Raw genomic sequence first — 15062 nt, 5'->3', positions numbered from 1 at the left:
CCCATACAAATCTGGGCTGTTTGGTTCTAGACTTTGAGCGCTTTTCTACTTTGTGCCTAGATAAACCTTTGAGGGGAAAAAAAAAATCCAGATTTAAGAATTTTTGCTAACCTTCTTACGGGCAAGTCACCTTCACTGGGGAATATTTACTTAGGTACCCAACTCAAAACTACTTTTAGTTTTGTTTCGTTTTGCCTTTTTTTTTCTTTAACCGATAACCCAATTCTAGACAGAACATAAGGTGCAAGAGAAATCCGGGGAGGTGGAGGGGGAAAAAGGGAAAGGCAGGAGGTGGTCGCAGGATGTTGCCTGCGGCTGGCGGCCCAGTGGATTCTGGGAATTGTAGTCCCAGCCATCCAGGGCATTGCCGTTCAGGGCCACGGGAGAACCTGACTGCGCTCCCAGAAGCCTCCGGTGTGCCTCTCTGGGAACGCACTTCCTGGGACGCTGAGAGGGAGACGCTCCAAGAGGCTCCTCAGTGTGGGCGAGTAAAATGCCCTGCGTGTGAGAAGCAGGTAGGTGTGGTCAAGATGTTCCGATTTCTGGGTCTTTTGCATAAATAACTGAGGATTTTATGTAAAATAGCTAAATCCAGGGGAATCGGGAGCATTGGAAAACGCTGACCACATCTGTGGATGTGAAAATTGAGTAGGTATTTGATAAGGCTTTAAAAAATTATTTTGTACACAGGAGTATGGAAATGTCGAGGTGTGTTGCCGGAACCGCCAAGGGCTGGGAGCTTTGCTGGCGCGGGTTTGTGGGGGAGCCCAAGCTGCTATTTTTGAGTAACCAGCTGATGCTGGTTGTGTAATGATGACCTGCTTGCGGTTCAAACCCACTCAGTGTTGCAGGGATGGGCTAGCTCTGAGAGCGTTAACAGTCGCTGTTGCGGTCTCTCTCCATTGGCTGTAAATAGTAGGGCATTTTTTTCTTTCTGCCAGGTCTGCGTCTACTAAGCACAGGGCTCTTCGAAAAGAGGGAGGAGGAGAGGAGGCGGAGGGGGGCGGAGGGGGGCGGGGGGGGATGCGGATTGCCCTGGGAGCTTGTTTTGCTTTTCTGTAAGTTCTATGTTCCCGGCCTTGTAAGGGGCCCATAGCCACGGGAAAGGTCAGACTTGGTGACCTCACTTAAAATGATTGTCCAAGGAGTCTATGTGTGTTATTAATTGTAAAGCGATTTCCTCTGACTTTGGAGTGAGGAATTATGCTTGATATCAACTCAAGAAACACATTTGGGGTGGGGGAGGGGTTGTGGGGGACTGGACTGAAATCTCCGAGCAGCCAGTTGTAGAGAGCATTCTACATAATGATCATAATAGTGCTAGTGATGAACGCCTCAATCCAGGAAACTCTCAGGCGCACATAATAGTGAGTTTCCATTCTCATCTTACCTGTTTGAGATAAATGGTATTTGAAGAGGAAGTGACTAATGTTTAAAGTAGATATATAGAAGCATCTTCAAATGTCAGGTTGAGCCATTGGTGGAACTATTTTTTTAAGCATTCTAGTTGCAAATTTCAGGATGCAGAATTCAGATCAATTTTGTCTGGTCTTGTTGTCAGTGTCCTTTTTTAAAATTTAAAAGAAAATTTCTTTTGCTTCCAAGACAACTGCACAATCTTCCCCACCTTCCTTATCCTTTCACCGTAGTCATGAAAATGATCTAAAGCATTCATTAAATATAAATCATATATTCCCAAGACAGCAAAGTGTTTTTCATCCCCATTTCTCCTATATTCTCAAGTCACAAAATGAGTTAATTTTTTCCTTCTATTTCTATGTATTTTTCTATATTCTATATATTTCTCATATATAATGCATGAATTAAGGAATAAACAGCCTTTTAATTTTTATTTTTGTATTATTTGAGACAGATCATTGCTGTCATCCAGGCTGGAGTACAGTGGCATGATCATGACTCACTGTGGCCTCAAACTCCTGGGCTCAAGTGATCCTCCCAGGTCAGCCTCCCAAGAAGCTGGGACAACAGGTGTGCACCATCACACCTGGCTAATTATTATTATTATTATTTATTTATTTTTTTTTTTTTTGAGCCAGAGTCTCCCTCTGTCGCCCATGCTGGAGTGCAGTGGTGCAATCTCGGCTCACTGTAACCTCCGCTTCCCAGGTTCAAGCAGTTCTTGTGCCTTAGCCTCCCAAGTAACTGGGATTATAGGCATGAGCCACCATGCCCGGCTAATTTTTGTATTTTTAGGACAGGTGGGGTTTTGCCATGTTGGCCAGGCTGGTCTTGAACTCCGGCTCAAGTGATCATCCCGCCTCAGCTTCCAAAAGTGTTGGAATTACAGGTGTAAGCCACTGCACCCCTCAACTGCCGTTTTAAAAAATTTACTATCTGCCCTTTTTAGTATAACATTTCATTGGTTTTAGGTGATTCCTAATCATTTCTTCTAATTCATGGGAATTCAAGCAGAGCTTTTAGAGAAGTACTGTGTTAATTTGGAGTATTTTTCCTGTTTCTTCAGGCTCAGATTATTGCTACTGTGTATTCAGATCTGCATGTTTATCTTCTAAGCTGAATAAAGCTGTTTTGGAACTGTCAGGTACCTCAAAGGGTAAGTACGTCCTTTAATTATATCTTATTTCCCTCCCTCCTGCTACCATGTCTGCCAACAATGACTCTTTTTTCCTCTTGTTCAACAAAATAAATGTTTAGGACAGACCTCTCTTGTGAGTGCAATGATTGATGACTTACAGTTTCTCAGAAAACCCAAATTATAGGTAGAAGGAACTCTCAATGTTACCATCAAGAATTAAGTTAGGGCTGGGCATGGTGGCTCAGCCCTGTAATCCCAGCACTTTAAGAGGCTGAGGTGGAAGGATCCCTTGAGCCTGGGAGTTTGAGACCATCCTGGGCAACATAACGAGATCCTGTTTGTATGAGAAAATTTTAAAAAATACCTCACACCAGTTAGAATGGCAATCATAAAAAAGTCAGGAAACAACAGATGCTGGAGAGGATGTGGAGAAATAGGAACACTTTTACACTGTTGGTGGGATTGTAAACTAGTTCAACCATTATGGAAAACAGTATGGCGATTCCTCAAGGATCTAGAACTAGAAGTACCATATGACCCAGACATACCATTACTGGGTATATACCTAAAGGGTTATAAATCATGCTGCTATAAAGACACATGCACACGTATGTTCATTGTGCCACTATTCACAATAGCAAAGACTTGGAATCATCCCAAATGTCCATCAGTGACAGACTAGATTAAGAAAATGTGGCACATATACACCATGGAATACTATGCAGCCATAAAAAAGGATGAGTTTGTGTCCTTTGTAGGGACATGGATGCAGCTGGAAACCATCATTCTCAGCAAACTATCACAAGAACAGAAAACCAAACACCGCATGTTCTCACTCATAGGTGGGAACTGAACAATGAGATCACTTGGACTCGGGAACGGGAACATCACACACTGGGGCCTATTATGGGGAGGGGGGAGAGGGGAGGGATGGCATTAGGAGTTATACCTGATGTAAATGACGAATTGATGGGTGCTGACGAGTTGATGGGTGCAGCACACCAACATGGCACAAGTATACATATGTAACAAACCTGCACGTTATGCACATGTACCCTAGAACTTAAAGTATAATAATAATTTAAAAAAATTAGCCAGGTGTGGTTGCACATGCCTATAGCCCCAGCTACTCTGGAAGCTGAGGTGGGAGGATTGCTTGAGCCTGGGAGGTCGAGGCTGCAGTGAGCCATGACTGCACCACTGCACTTCAGCCTGGGTAAGAAAGCAAGACCCTGTCTCAAAAAAATAGAAGCCAGCTGCTATTAGACATATGTCCTCTTGTAACTCTCTTGTAACTGTAACTCAGAATTGTGCCTGGAAAAAAAAGTGCAGGGTCTATGAGATCTGTGACTTCCTAAAGCTCTCAGCCACTGTTCCTGCTCCAGCCTTCTTTAAATTCTATTAAAAACCATAGAAAATATATACTTTGAAAATATTTTTATTTGAAATTATGTCTTTGATAACATTTAATTGTGTACCAAATTTTATCTTCTTTTCTGAAAGTCATGGTGGAACAGAGGGTCAAATGACAAATCTGAAGTGGTTATTTGAAATAGAGTCTATATTTGATTTGGTCAGTGTCTCCAAAGAGAATGTTCTGTCCTTCTTGTTATATAACTATAACCATCTGTGGTCATTTGCTGAGGGTCCAGAAGAAAAGTATGTTTCTAGTTGAAAAAAGTAAATAAGCCTGCTAATAATCATTACTGACTTACATTTCTGACCGTATTCTGGTTTACAAAGGACTTTGCTATTCATGATTTTACTACTTTGTGGTATACTTTACAGATGAAAAATTTGAGGTTCAGAGGACATAAGTGACTTGTCCAGTTTGTAAATGATAGGTTCTGAGTGGTATTCAGGTCTTTGGTCTCCTGGACAACAATACCAAGCAGCTTCCTAGATGGAAACAACAGACACACTTAGGTGTATGTACGACGTAGCTCAAAGCTGTCATCCAGCTAGTACTCATGACTGCTTGTCAGATTTGTTAAAGTGTTCTTAGCCTGGCACATTTTCCACAGTCCCTAATTAGGGGTTTTCACATGGCAAAAAGATGTTTTTTTCTCCATTAAAAAATATATATATTGTTTAGCTTTACTAAATACTAATTTGATATATTAACCACTCTTAAGAGAAGTATGTCTAATTCATGACATACCTGTTAAGTTGAAAACAGAAGAATCAACACCGGAACAATGGACTTTTTGTTTTTGAAATGGAGTCTCGGGGTTTCATCATATTGGCCAGGCTGGTCTGGAACTCCTGACCTTGTGATCTGCCTGCCTCGGCCTCCTAAAGTTCTGGGATTACAGGCACGAGCCACCCCGCCCGGCCAGGAATAATTGACTTTCAAAGCATTGTTGAAGTTAGCCAGCGTTGCTAAACCTAGATATGTATTCTTAGAAGCATAGTCTGCATGTAGGTACCTAAGGATGGCCTCGTCTTTGCTAAGCACAGGTTTCTGGGGGAAGAAAATGAATGTTGTTTTGTAAAATGGGAGAGTCTTTTGGCCAAAAAGGAGAAGGCAGGGGCACAGTCTAGAAGCAGTCTGGATGTATCAGAATGCGGGGTGGTATGAATTGTCCCAAATGAAGCAAATGGAACTGAGACTAAATTTCTGTGTGTATTCTGACTAGAGTTATACAGAACCTCCATTTGTTTGCTCATTCATTCAGAAAATAATTGAGTGCCTTTTATGTGCCAGTATAGGACACAGTGAACAAAACAAAGGGATCTCTGTCCTGGAATTCACAGTCTGATGGGAAAGAAAACAACACTGAACAAGGAATTATAAGAATGATCACTGCTACAGAAGAAAAAGTGCAAAAATGCTACCACAGCATATAACCAGGGGTGGGGGGAGGTTTAGGGCAAGCCCCCTGGACACTAGAAGAATGAGTAAATATTAGCCAAGCAAATAATAGGTTGGAATTAAGAAAGTTCTAGGAGAAAGACCATGAGGGAAGGCCCTTAACCGAATTAGAAAGTGGAAAATTTGGGAAGTTAAAAGAAAGGTGGTGTGGCTGCATAGACTGTAGTGTGTAGGGTGGAAGAGTGGCACATAAGAAGGTTGAGAATTTGGTAGGAATCAGGTGGTGTAAGCTATGGGGAGGATTGGAAACTTTAGAGACTTTATTCTGTGGGAAATGGGAACTTATTGAATGGTAAGAAATGGAATGGCGGATGAGGTTTGCATTTGAAAAAAATTATTGTGGATTAAAACTAAATGACACAGGACAAGAGTAGTCTTTTTACCCTTGCAAGTATGAACAAATCCTAATCTGGAAGTCAGCATTATCTTTGTTTTAAAACATCAAACATATTCTTTCCCCAAACTATCCTATAAAATTTTACTTTAGGCATAGTGGCTTACTTTTGTAATCCCAGCCCTTTGAAAGGCTGAGGTTGGGGGATTGCTTGAGCCCAAGAAGTCAAGACCAGCCTGGGCAACATAGCAAGACCCCATCTCTACAGAAAACCTAAAAGTTAGCCTGGCATGGTGGCATGCACCTGTAATCCCAGGTACTCAGGAGGCTGAGGCAGGAGGATTACTTGAGCCCAGGATCTCAGCTCAAAGACCCTGTCTTAAAATAAATTACTTTCTCTTTCTCGTTGGATATATAACTTATCAAACCATAACCATGTGAAATTAAGAACAGGGCATAAAAGCGAAGTAGCCAAAAGAAGCTACAAGGAGCTAGACATTAATTCCAGCATCAGGCCAAAATTTAGCTTAAGAATTAAGCTAAAGGTTAATAGTACTTCCCTTCTGAAAAAGTGCCATGGTATCCTTGTTGACTCTGTATAGATAGGCCTTTGTCCATCCCTGAGATCTGAGCTAAAAATGCTTCATCAAAGGCAATTTCAGAGAACCAATATAATATTTGTATTGATTTGATGCAGATTACAGTTAAAAGCACTTCATACTGAAATATATATTGCCCCACCTCTCTTCATTAATGTCATTTGATAGTCTATAGGCTAAGAATTATAGGAATTTATTTTAATAATTAATTTTCTTTTTTTTTTGTAGAGACTGGGTCTTGCTATGTTGCCCAAGCTGGTCTCAAACTCCTGGGCTCAAGCTATCCTCCCACCTTAGCCTCCCCAAGTGCTGGGATTACTGGCATGAGCCACAGCACCTGGCCTGGAGTTTATTAATAATAGAGTTATACATCCTGATCTTGTTTCTCACTCCATTTACATTTCAGGAATCAGTGTTACAGGGCAGTTTGATTGGAGAAATCTCAATTACATTGAAATTCCAATTATTTCTATACTACTACTGTTTTTTGTTGCTGTTTGTTTGTTTTGAGACAGAGTCTCGTGCTCTGTTGCCCAGGCTGGAGTGCAGTGGTGTGATCTAGGCTCACTGCAACCGCTACCTCCCGGGTTCAAGCGATTCTCCTGCCTCAGCCTCTTGAGTAGCTGGGATTATAGGCACGTGCCACCATGCCTGGCTAGTTTTTGTGTTTTTATTAGAGACGGGGTTTTACCACATTGACCAGGCTGGTCCCAAACTCCTAACCTTAAGTAACCTGCCCGCCTTGGCCTCCCAAAGTGCTGGGATTACAGGCATGAGCCAATTCGCCCAGGCAGTATACTGCTTCTGAAAGCAAGAAGGAATTGTGATTGTATTAGGACTTTGAGTGAGTTATCTGAAGACTTCTGAAGCTTGAGAGAAACAGAGGGAACCTTTTTCTTATGTCTTCACAACTTTAATCAAATCCTTATTCTCCTTCATTTCTCAGTCTTTAACTCCTGGCTGATAAATTTTTATGAACAGGTACCTTATTCACTTTGCTTAACACCTAACAATAATCACTTGATATGTAGTAATTATACAGTTGATTCACCACCAGCACTTTAAGTTTACATAAAACAGCTGTTTCTTTCCACAAGCCTGTCTGTAGACACATTGGGAGCAAGGTTCAGGTCTCAGTGGTCTTGGTGTTTTTCCAGGGCCTAAGTTTACATAAAACAGCTGTTTTTTCCCACAAGTCTGTCTATAGACACATTGGGAGCAAGGTCCAGGTCTCAGTGGTCTTGGTGTTTTTCCAGGGCCTAACAGAGTGTTTTGTGTATGCTAGACACTCAGCACGATGTAAGTACTTGTTGAATAAATGATTGCTTCTTACTAATAACTACTTCCTTATACAGTTCTTCATTACCAGTGGCCCACCTTTGTGAGTTACTGGGGTCTTTGTACAGAGCCCACTACTCGTTTATTCAAATAATCCTAGAATCACTTGTGTGCCAGGCACACAAGTTGTATGGGGGAGATAGGTGAATAAGCAAAGACCACCAGAGAGCTGTATCCTAGAGTTTGGCATCTCTAGTAGTTTTTTCCAGTGCAAACATTCTCAAATCTGTACTAGTTTCCATTGCTGTACTGAGGTGTTTGGTTGCCACAATTAAGCAAGACAACTTTTTCCCAGTTTGCATGGAAAAAAATACTGTAATTTGTCTCTCCCTTTCATAAAATTTTCTTAAACAATTGCTACTTCTAATAATATTGACAGAAGGTAACATAATAAATAGTAAACTAATACTAATGGAAAAACTTAGAACTAACCATGTTTAACTTGAGAGCTTTAAAAATGGTTACTTATGGTTAAACTCTGATTTTATATTGCACATTTATATATGCTTTGTATATATTTGAATATATATGTATGTACACATAGGCATTTTTTTGGTTAGTAAAATTATTCTGGCTGGGCGCAGTTGCTCATACCTATAATCCCAGGTTGTCATTTCAGCACTTTTGGAGGCCAAGGCAGGAAGATTGCTTGAGGCCAGGAGATAGAGACCAGCCTGGCCAACATGGTGAAACCAGTTCTCTAAAAGAAAGAAAAAAAGAAAGGGAAGAAGAATTGGGGGGTGGAAGGAGGGAGGAGGGCTGGTTCACACCTGTAATCTCAGTACTTTGGGAGGCTGACGCTGGTGGATTGCTTGAGCACAGTTTGAGACCAGCCTACGCAACATGACAAAACCCTGCCTCTACAAAAAAACAAAAAACAAAAATTAACATAGTGACATGTACCTGTGGTCCCAGCTATTCAGGAGGCTGAGGTGGGAGGATCGCTTGAGCCTGGGGGGTCAAGGCTGCAGTGAGCCATGATTGTGTCACTGTACTCTAGCCTGGGCAACAGGGTAAGACTTGTTTCAAAAAAAAAAAAAAAAAGAAAAAAAAGAAAAATTTATTCCTGTATTATATGACTAGATTAAATATGCAAATAACATTGTTTTCTAAAGAACGTTGTGCCCTTCCACTGGAATTCATAAGAATCATATTCTAAGCCAGCTTCCTAGCATTTCGGTCATAATTGTCTTTCTGATCCTAAAAACTTAGAAACAAAACTTCACCATCCCAGCAGATAATATTTGATTCTGCAAAGGATGATGGAACTGTATACAGCAATAAAAATTATTCTCAACCTTGCCCCTTCATCATGCTCTGACCAAAAAAAGTAAACCTTATTGAAGTAGTCTGCTCTATTTCCTCATAGTTGGTATTATAGAAGGCAGAGAAAAAACATTTGAGTCCTACTTCGAGAGTGAATATCAGACCCTTGAGGAAATTAAAACTGAATATAATGCAAGCTTTTTATAGTTTGTCATATACAGAAAAAGAACATGGCCTTTTAATTTGTAATGAAAGGCCTGGTGACTGTTTTTCTTATAATAGCATTAATAGAAATAGGTTGTCATTACTTGAAAAATGTTTGCATTCATCTTATATGAACAGTAGTAGTAATAACCAACAAGTGCTGTAGATTTCCCTGAAAAGCACTTGGGTCATCTTGAATCAACAAGGAAGTAATTAAGCAGAATAATTTCAGGGACCAATGTTCTCATCTTTTCATTTGACTGACTCATTGGAGATGAGCTCATTTACTTTTTATAATTTCCTCGTGTGCCTAGTACATAGGAATGAGATCAGTTTGCTTTTTCTTATTTAACATTCATTCAATGAATGTTCTTTGAACTGCTCTGATGTGCTTGGCATCACATCAGATGCCAAGTGATGAGCTGGGTCACTGAACGCTAAGAAGTAGTTAACACTTGGCGTAGCATTTATTATGTTCTAGATATGTTTTAAGCACTCAACATTATATTATCTCATTGAACCCATAGAACAACCCTGCGAGGTTGGCACTGTTATTCTTTCCATTTCACAGATGAAGAAAATGAGGCACAGGGAAGTTCTGAATCTGGCCCAAGGTCAGTGAGCTAGTAAGTGAGGAGATGGGGATTAGAATTCAAGCAGCCTTGCTAAGAGTTGACTCTCAACCATTTCCCTGTTCTGTACTGCTTCTTTCCCTACACCTTTGCCTTTTATGAGCCACCTACACCCCTGCTGCATGAGCATTTGAGGCTGAATTTGTGGTGTTTGTAGCTAACTGATGATTGATGAGTGCGCCCTTGCTATATGAGTGCCTGACATATACAGAGTGCTTGATATATGTGTTTTGAAAGAACGATTATTGACAAACAAGAAGATTGAAGGTGTAATTGTAAGAGATTTTAACATTATCTTGGTTGTTTTTTAATTCTGAAGAAAAATACTGATGACTAAAGATTTTAGTTGCTCCATTACCCAGTCAGTAATAACCAAATGTGTGTGTACCTGTGCTCTGAGGTCACACACACCTGCATGTATATACATTTGTATTGTACGGAGAGGAAACGGGAGAGACTTTCCCTCTTTGCATTGACATTTCATCATTAAATGTTTTGCCAGTTGGCACCACCCTTCCTGCTCTGTTCTGCTATTGTCCCCTCACGATTTATCCTCTTGTGTGTCACCCCCTAGTCTGACTGACAGCACTCCACAAGCTTGCCTGCCATGGGCTGTCGGGATGTCCACGCAGCCACAGTCCTTTCCTTCCTATGTGGAATCGCCTCAGTAGCAGGCCTCTTTGCAGGGACTCTGCTTCCCAACTGGAGAAAATTACGATTGATCACATTCAACAGAAACGAGAAGAACTTGACTGTTTACACAGGCCTGTGGGTGAAATGTGCCCGGTATGATGGGAGCAGTGACTGCCTGATGTACGACACTACTTGGTACTCATCAGTTGACCAGCTGGACCTGCGTGTCCTCCAGTTTGCCCTACCCCTCAGCATGTTGATCGCCATGGGTGCCCTGCTGCTCTGCCTGATTGGAATGTGCAACACTGCCTTCAGGTCCTCAGTGCCCAACATCAAACTGGCCAAGTGTCTGGTCAATAGTGCTGGTTGCCACCTGGTGGCTGGGCTGCTATTTTTCCTGGCAGGTACTGTGAGCCTCTCCCCATCTATCTGGGTCATCTTTTATAACATCCATCTGAACAAGAAGTTTGAGCCAGTCTTTTCATTTGACTATGCAGTGTATGTCACTATTGCTAGTGCTGGGGGCCTGTTTATGACTTCCCTTATACTGTTTATTTGGTATTGTACATGCAAATCTTTGCCTTCTCCTTTCTGGCAACCACTGTACTCCCATCCACCCAGTATGCATACTTACTCACAGCCCTATTCAGCACGCTCTCGCCTCTCTGCCATTGAAATTGACATTCCAGTAGTTTCACACACCACTTAATGGGGAAATAGTTAATTGTTAAAGAAAACTTCTTGTAGCCTCACATTCCCCTTGTGCAAGGAGCTCTTTTGGACCTATATACATTTTCCTTTGTTTTTAACCAATCAATGAAGCCAAATTTGTATGTCCTGGTAGAATGAAGTGCTGCTAGTTTTTATGAGAAGTACATTATATTAAATGTGAATTTTTTTATTTTGCTTCTTATACTGGAAGGAATTTTAGCCTTCATATTGATATCTAATTAATTATTTAAGTGGAAGAGGCCTGCATCACAATTGAGGTAATTTAGAGCAACATGTTAAAGAATCATGGTTAGCAGAAGCTGTTGTATACAATCTTCATGAATATTTCAGTGTGTATTTTTCTTTTTCTATAATACTTTTAACTGCAAAGAAAAGGCAGTTTCAAATATAAGAAATTTATTTCAGGTAAGGGTAATATTTTAATAGTAGTCAATAATCTAGCTTAAGGCTGTAACTCTTCTCTCTCGGGGCTAATTGTATGAATAGGTGTCAGTATATTGAAGATTACTTTCTTTTGTGACTTTCTTCTACCTCATGCCAGTGTTTAAAAGTAAAATGTATTTTAAATGATGTTAGACTAAGACCACCATTCTAAATATCACCTACTTATGAATAACATATAATAATTTTTAACATTAATGATTCCATAAATTGTGTTATTGGGATTAGAATGTGATTTATGACAGGTTAGTGTTTCCTCTGAGGCAGAAAACCCTTTTTTGGAGATATCATCCATCAAGCAGTACTCATGCCCGTATACAATCTCTTAGTGGCTAAGAGAAGTAAATAAAAGGGCCATAATCATTTGTTCTCTTTCAGACATAATTTAGTAGGGGACAAGAAGTCTGTTCTTCAGTGACTACAATAGAGATTTACTCTGGTGACTGCCTTTTGAGTTATAGGTGATGTAAGGTGTGGCTTTACTATAATCTTGATTCATTCATCCTTGATTCATTTCCCACCCCTGTCACTGATTATTTCCTTGAGCATATATCTCTGCCTAACACTTTAGTAGGTGCTATAGAGGATATATGAAAAGTATGAGAGCTGGTCCCATCCAGTAAGACATTTTAATAGAGAAGATCAAAATGTTACCTGATGGTTGGGGAATAGTCTGACTTCATTGGCAGTTGGCCTTAACTTCTTAATCATTGATCCAGGAATATTTCAACCAGAGGCACAACTTTCTGGCAGACGGACAAATTGTACAACACCAACAATATCCTGGACCTTGAAATTCTGTTTACTTCAGTCCATTGTATCCTTAAGGCACCTGTGCTAGCCTAGATTTTATAATAGCATTGATTTATGAGAATGGGCAAAAGTGGTAGAGAAATTGTTCCCTCTCCACTTCTGAAAGTATGATGATGTATTAAGGATGGAGGAGTTATTTTTGATGAGGTAACAATTAGATGAAAACCATGTTAAAACTGAGATGAACACTTAGAAATTCAGGGATATTGGGTCTTTAGCCTTATGAATTTGAGCTGCTTATTTAATTAGTGTAATTTGCTACATATTAGTACTATATTCATAAGGATTTTTTATTAACCATTACAGATTTTACAAACAGCTAGTTATATGGTAAACAGATTATTATGCCTTTTTGCAATTCTGAATATGATTCTAGTATTTGTGTAGATGTATTTGGTACTTTTTCCCCTAATTCCAACACTAGTTTATATATATATAGCAAATAAATCTAGTTGTATACATTTTTAAATGCTGTCAGTAGAAAGCACACAAGGTTATGATTTTTTTAATTACTAGCTTCTGATTTCTTTCACTTCTGATCCTTTTCATTTTTCTTAGCTGTAGCTGAGTCTTGATCATTTTAAGACAACGATGAGTAGAATTTTGAGATTAATATTAATTTTCCCTTTTTGTTAATTTCAGTCCCCTCTCACTATGCTTTTGTCCAGAATGATCAAGAATTCTACCATCCTTTGGGTCGTTGTGTATAAACAATGTTAAATAAAGGTAGACTCAGTCATTAACATATTAGACAGTTTTTTTAGTCCATGAGATTGTAAATATAAACATTAACTTTCCTATAAGAATCTTTTGGCTTTGTATTCTATAGCCTCAAATTGGTATTTATTATGGATTCACTAGACAAACAGCTGTTTCCTTATTGTCTTTTTTCTTTAGTGTTTCTGATTTGCTATGAGTAGCTATTTTTAAAGCCATCAAAGGAAAATAATTATTTACAGTTTTTGAAGTCACTTTTGAGCCCTCATCAAGCTCTCATTGTGATGGGAGGGATACCTTTTTGTTGTTAAAAGCCTGTTAATGTTAAAGGCCTTTTATGGAAACCAACTTGGAAAACCACCTTAAATGTGGATGTATCAGATTTGGTTTATCCAGCCATGGGAGAGAAAACCTAAGTTTACTTTACTTGTACATACACACTACAATGGATAGTATGTTTGCTGTAAACTACAATGTAAAACCTCAATAAAAGTGCACTGTACTTCTTGATGTTTATTAAAAGATGTATTTTTACAAGTTTCTGCTTCTGTTTTTTTCCTCAGTGTTTTAAGGTGAAATATTTTGAGAAATGTTTCTCAGATGTATGTAAATTGAAAAAGACATTTCCATTTAAAGCCCTAAAATGTATGTCCTCGAAGGCCGAGTGCAGTGGCTCACGCCTGTAATCCCAGCACTTTTGGAGGCCAAGGCAGGCGGATCACTTGAGGTCAGACACTTGAGATCATCCTGGCCAACGTGGTGAAACACTGTCTCTACTAAAAATACAAAAAAATTAGCCAGGCATGGTGGTGTGCGCCTGTGATCCCAGCTACTCAAGTGGCTGAGGCACGAAAATTGCTTGAACATGGGAGATGAAGGTTGCAGTGAGCTGAGATCATGCCACTGCATTCCAGCCTGGGTGACAGGGAGTTTGTTTCAGAAAAGGAACTAGAAAGGAATTGGAAAACATGGAACTATTATTCCACAAGTGCCAAGACACTGTATCCATTTCTAAGAGTAGTCCGAGTGGTCCTGTGGTCCTAATAGTTCCCTGGGCTTTTTTTTTTTTTCTTCTTTTCTTTCTTTTTTTTTTTTAAGCAGTCCGCAAAGAAACAAGTTGTGGGCCAGACTGCCTCATCAATGGAGTTTTCTCAGCCTATGATCTTAGAGACTGGGAGTTCAGTTCTCAAACAGTTAAGTAGAGGGAACTTTCCATACTCATCAAAGCTCGAGGTTACCAGAAGTGACAGTCATGTCACCTCAACATTTCTGAAACCTGTGATGAACATATAGTTTTGGATTACACCTGTGTTGGGGCCGTTCTTACATACACTTCTCACTGAAACCTGTGGCTCTATTGGTTAGATGGCCGAGCCATATGTTGCACTGGAAATCAGAAGCTACTTCAAACTGGGTTACACTAAAGCACAACAGTCCAAAGTGGACTGTTGTGCAGGTTCACTGAGGGTGAATAAATGGTAGAGAAACCATTCATGCTAACCAGGTTCACAAGAGACTGGTTTACCAACCAGAAGTGAGAAGTACATGTTACTTGGAAGCGTTAGACACAACCAGTTTTATACAAGGCCCAGCACATCTTATTCTGCCAAAAAGTGAGGAAATGCTCAAAGAATTGTGGGAGCTTATCAAATTTCACAGGCTCCAGATTGAAGGTGCTCCCATTGGCCAAATCTGGGACAATCTGAACATCAAAATAAATGATAGTAATGGGTTATAACTCATTGAATAAAATACAAATCCACATGTCCATGCTGATATAAATATGGAAGAAAGAAAAGTTCTTTCTTATAGTAAAATACCAAATAAGAAGTAGAGAAGAAAATGAGAAAAACATCAATGGGGTTAAAACTAATTGACTGAATTTTGTATGAGAGGCAAGATATTTACTTAGTCTCAAAGT

At 39.8% G+C, this 15062-nt stretch overlaps 1 protein-coding gene across 2 annotated transcripts; it reads left to right on the top strand.

The window, feature by feature from the left end:
• Positions 1-125: 125 nt before the first annotated feature.
• CLDN12 (claudin 12) lies at positions 126-13678 on the top strand. 2 transcript variants are annotated; one of them, XM_007982217.3, is made up of 3 exons: positions 126-515; positions 2486-2575; positions 10380-13678. In XM_007982217.3, exon 3 carries the CDS (start codon positions 10413-10415, stop codon positions 11145-11147), a length of 735 nt encoding a protein of 244 aa, XP_007980408.1. In that variant the 5' UTR covers positions 126-515; positions 2486-2575; positions 10380-10412; the 3' UTR covers positions 11148-13678. The 2 variants fall into 2 exon arrangements, with proteins under 2 accessions (XP_007980408.1, XP_037860282.1); XM_038004354.2 differs by lacking the exon at positions 126-515 and adding an exon at positions 546-648.
• Positions 13679-15062: the final 1384 nt, after the last annotated feature.

This window comes from Chlorocebus sabaeus, chromosome 21 (genome assembly GCF_047675955.1).
Source record: "Chlorocebus sabaeus isolate Y175 chromosome 21, mChlSab1.0.hap1, whole genome shotgun sequence".
Taxonomy (NCBI): domain Eukaryota; kingdom Metazoa; phylum Chordata; class Mammalia; order Primates; family Cercopithecidae; genus Chlorocebus; species Chlorocebus sabaeus.
The sequence above is the reverse complement of the archived record's forward strand: the minus strand, read 5'-3'. Positions and strand labels throughout refer to the sequence as shown.

Bases quoted from the DNA above. Each gene is read 5' to 3' on its own strand.
- CLDN12 (XM_007982217.3), top strand. From the start codon at position 10,413: ATGGGCTGTCGGGATGTCCACGCAGCCACAGTCCTTTCCTTCCTATGT.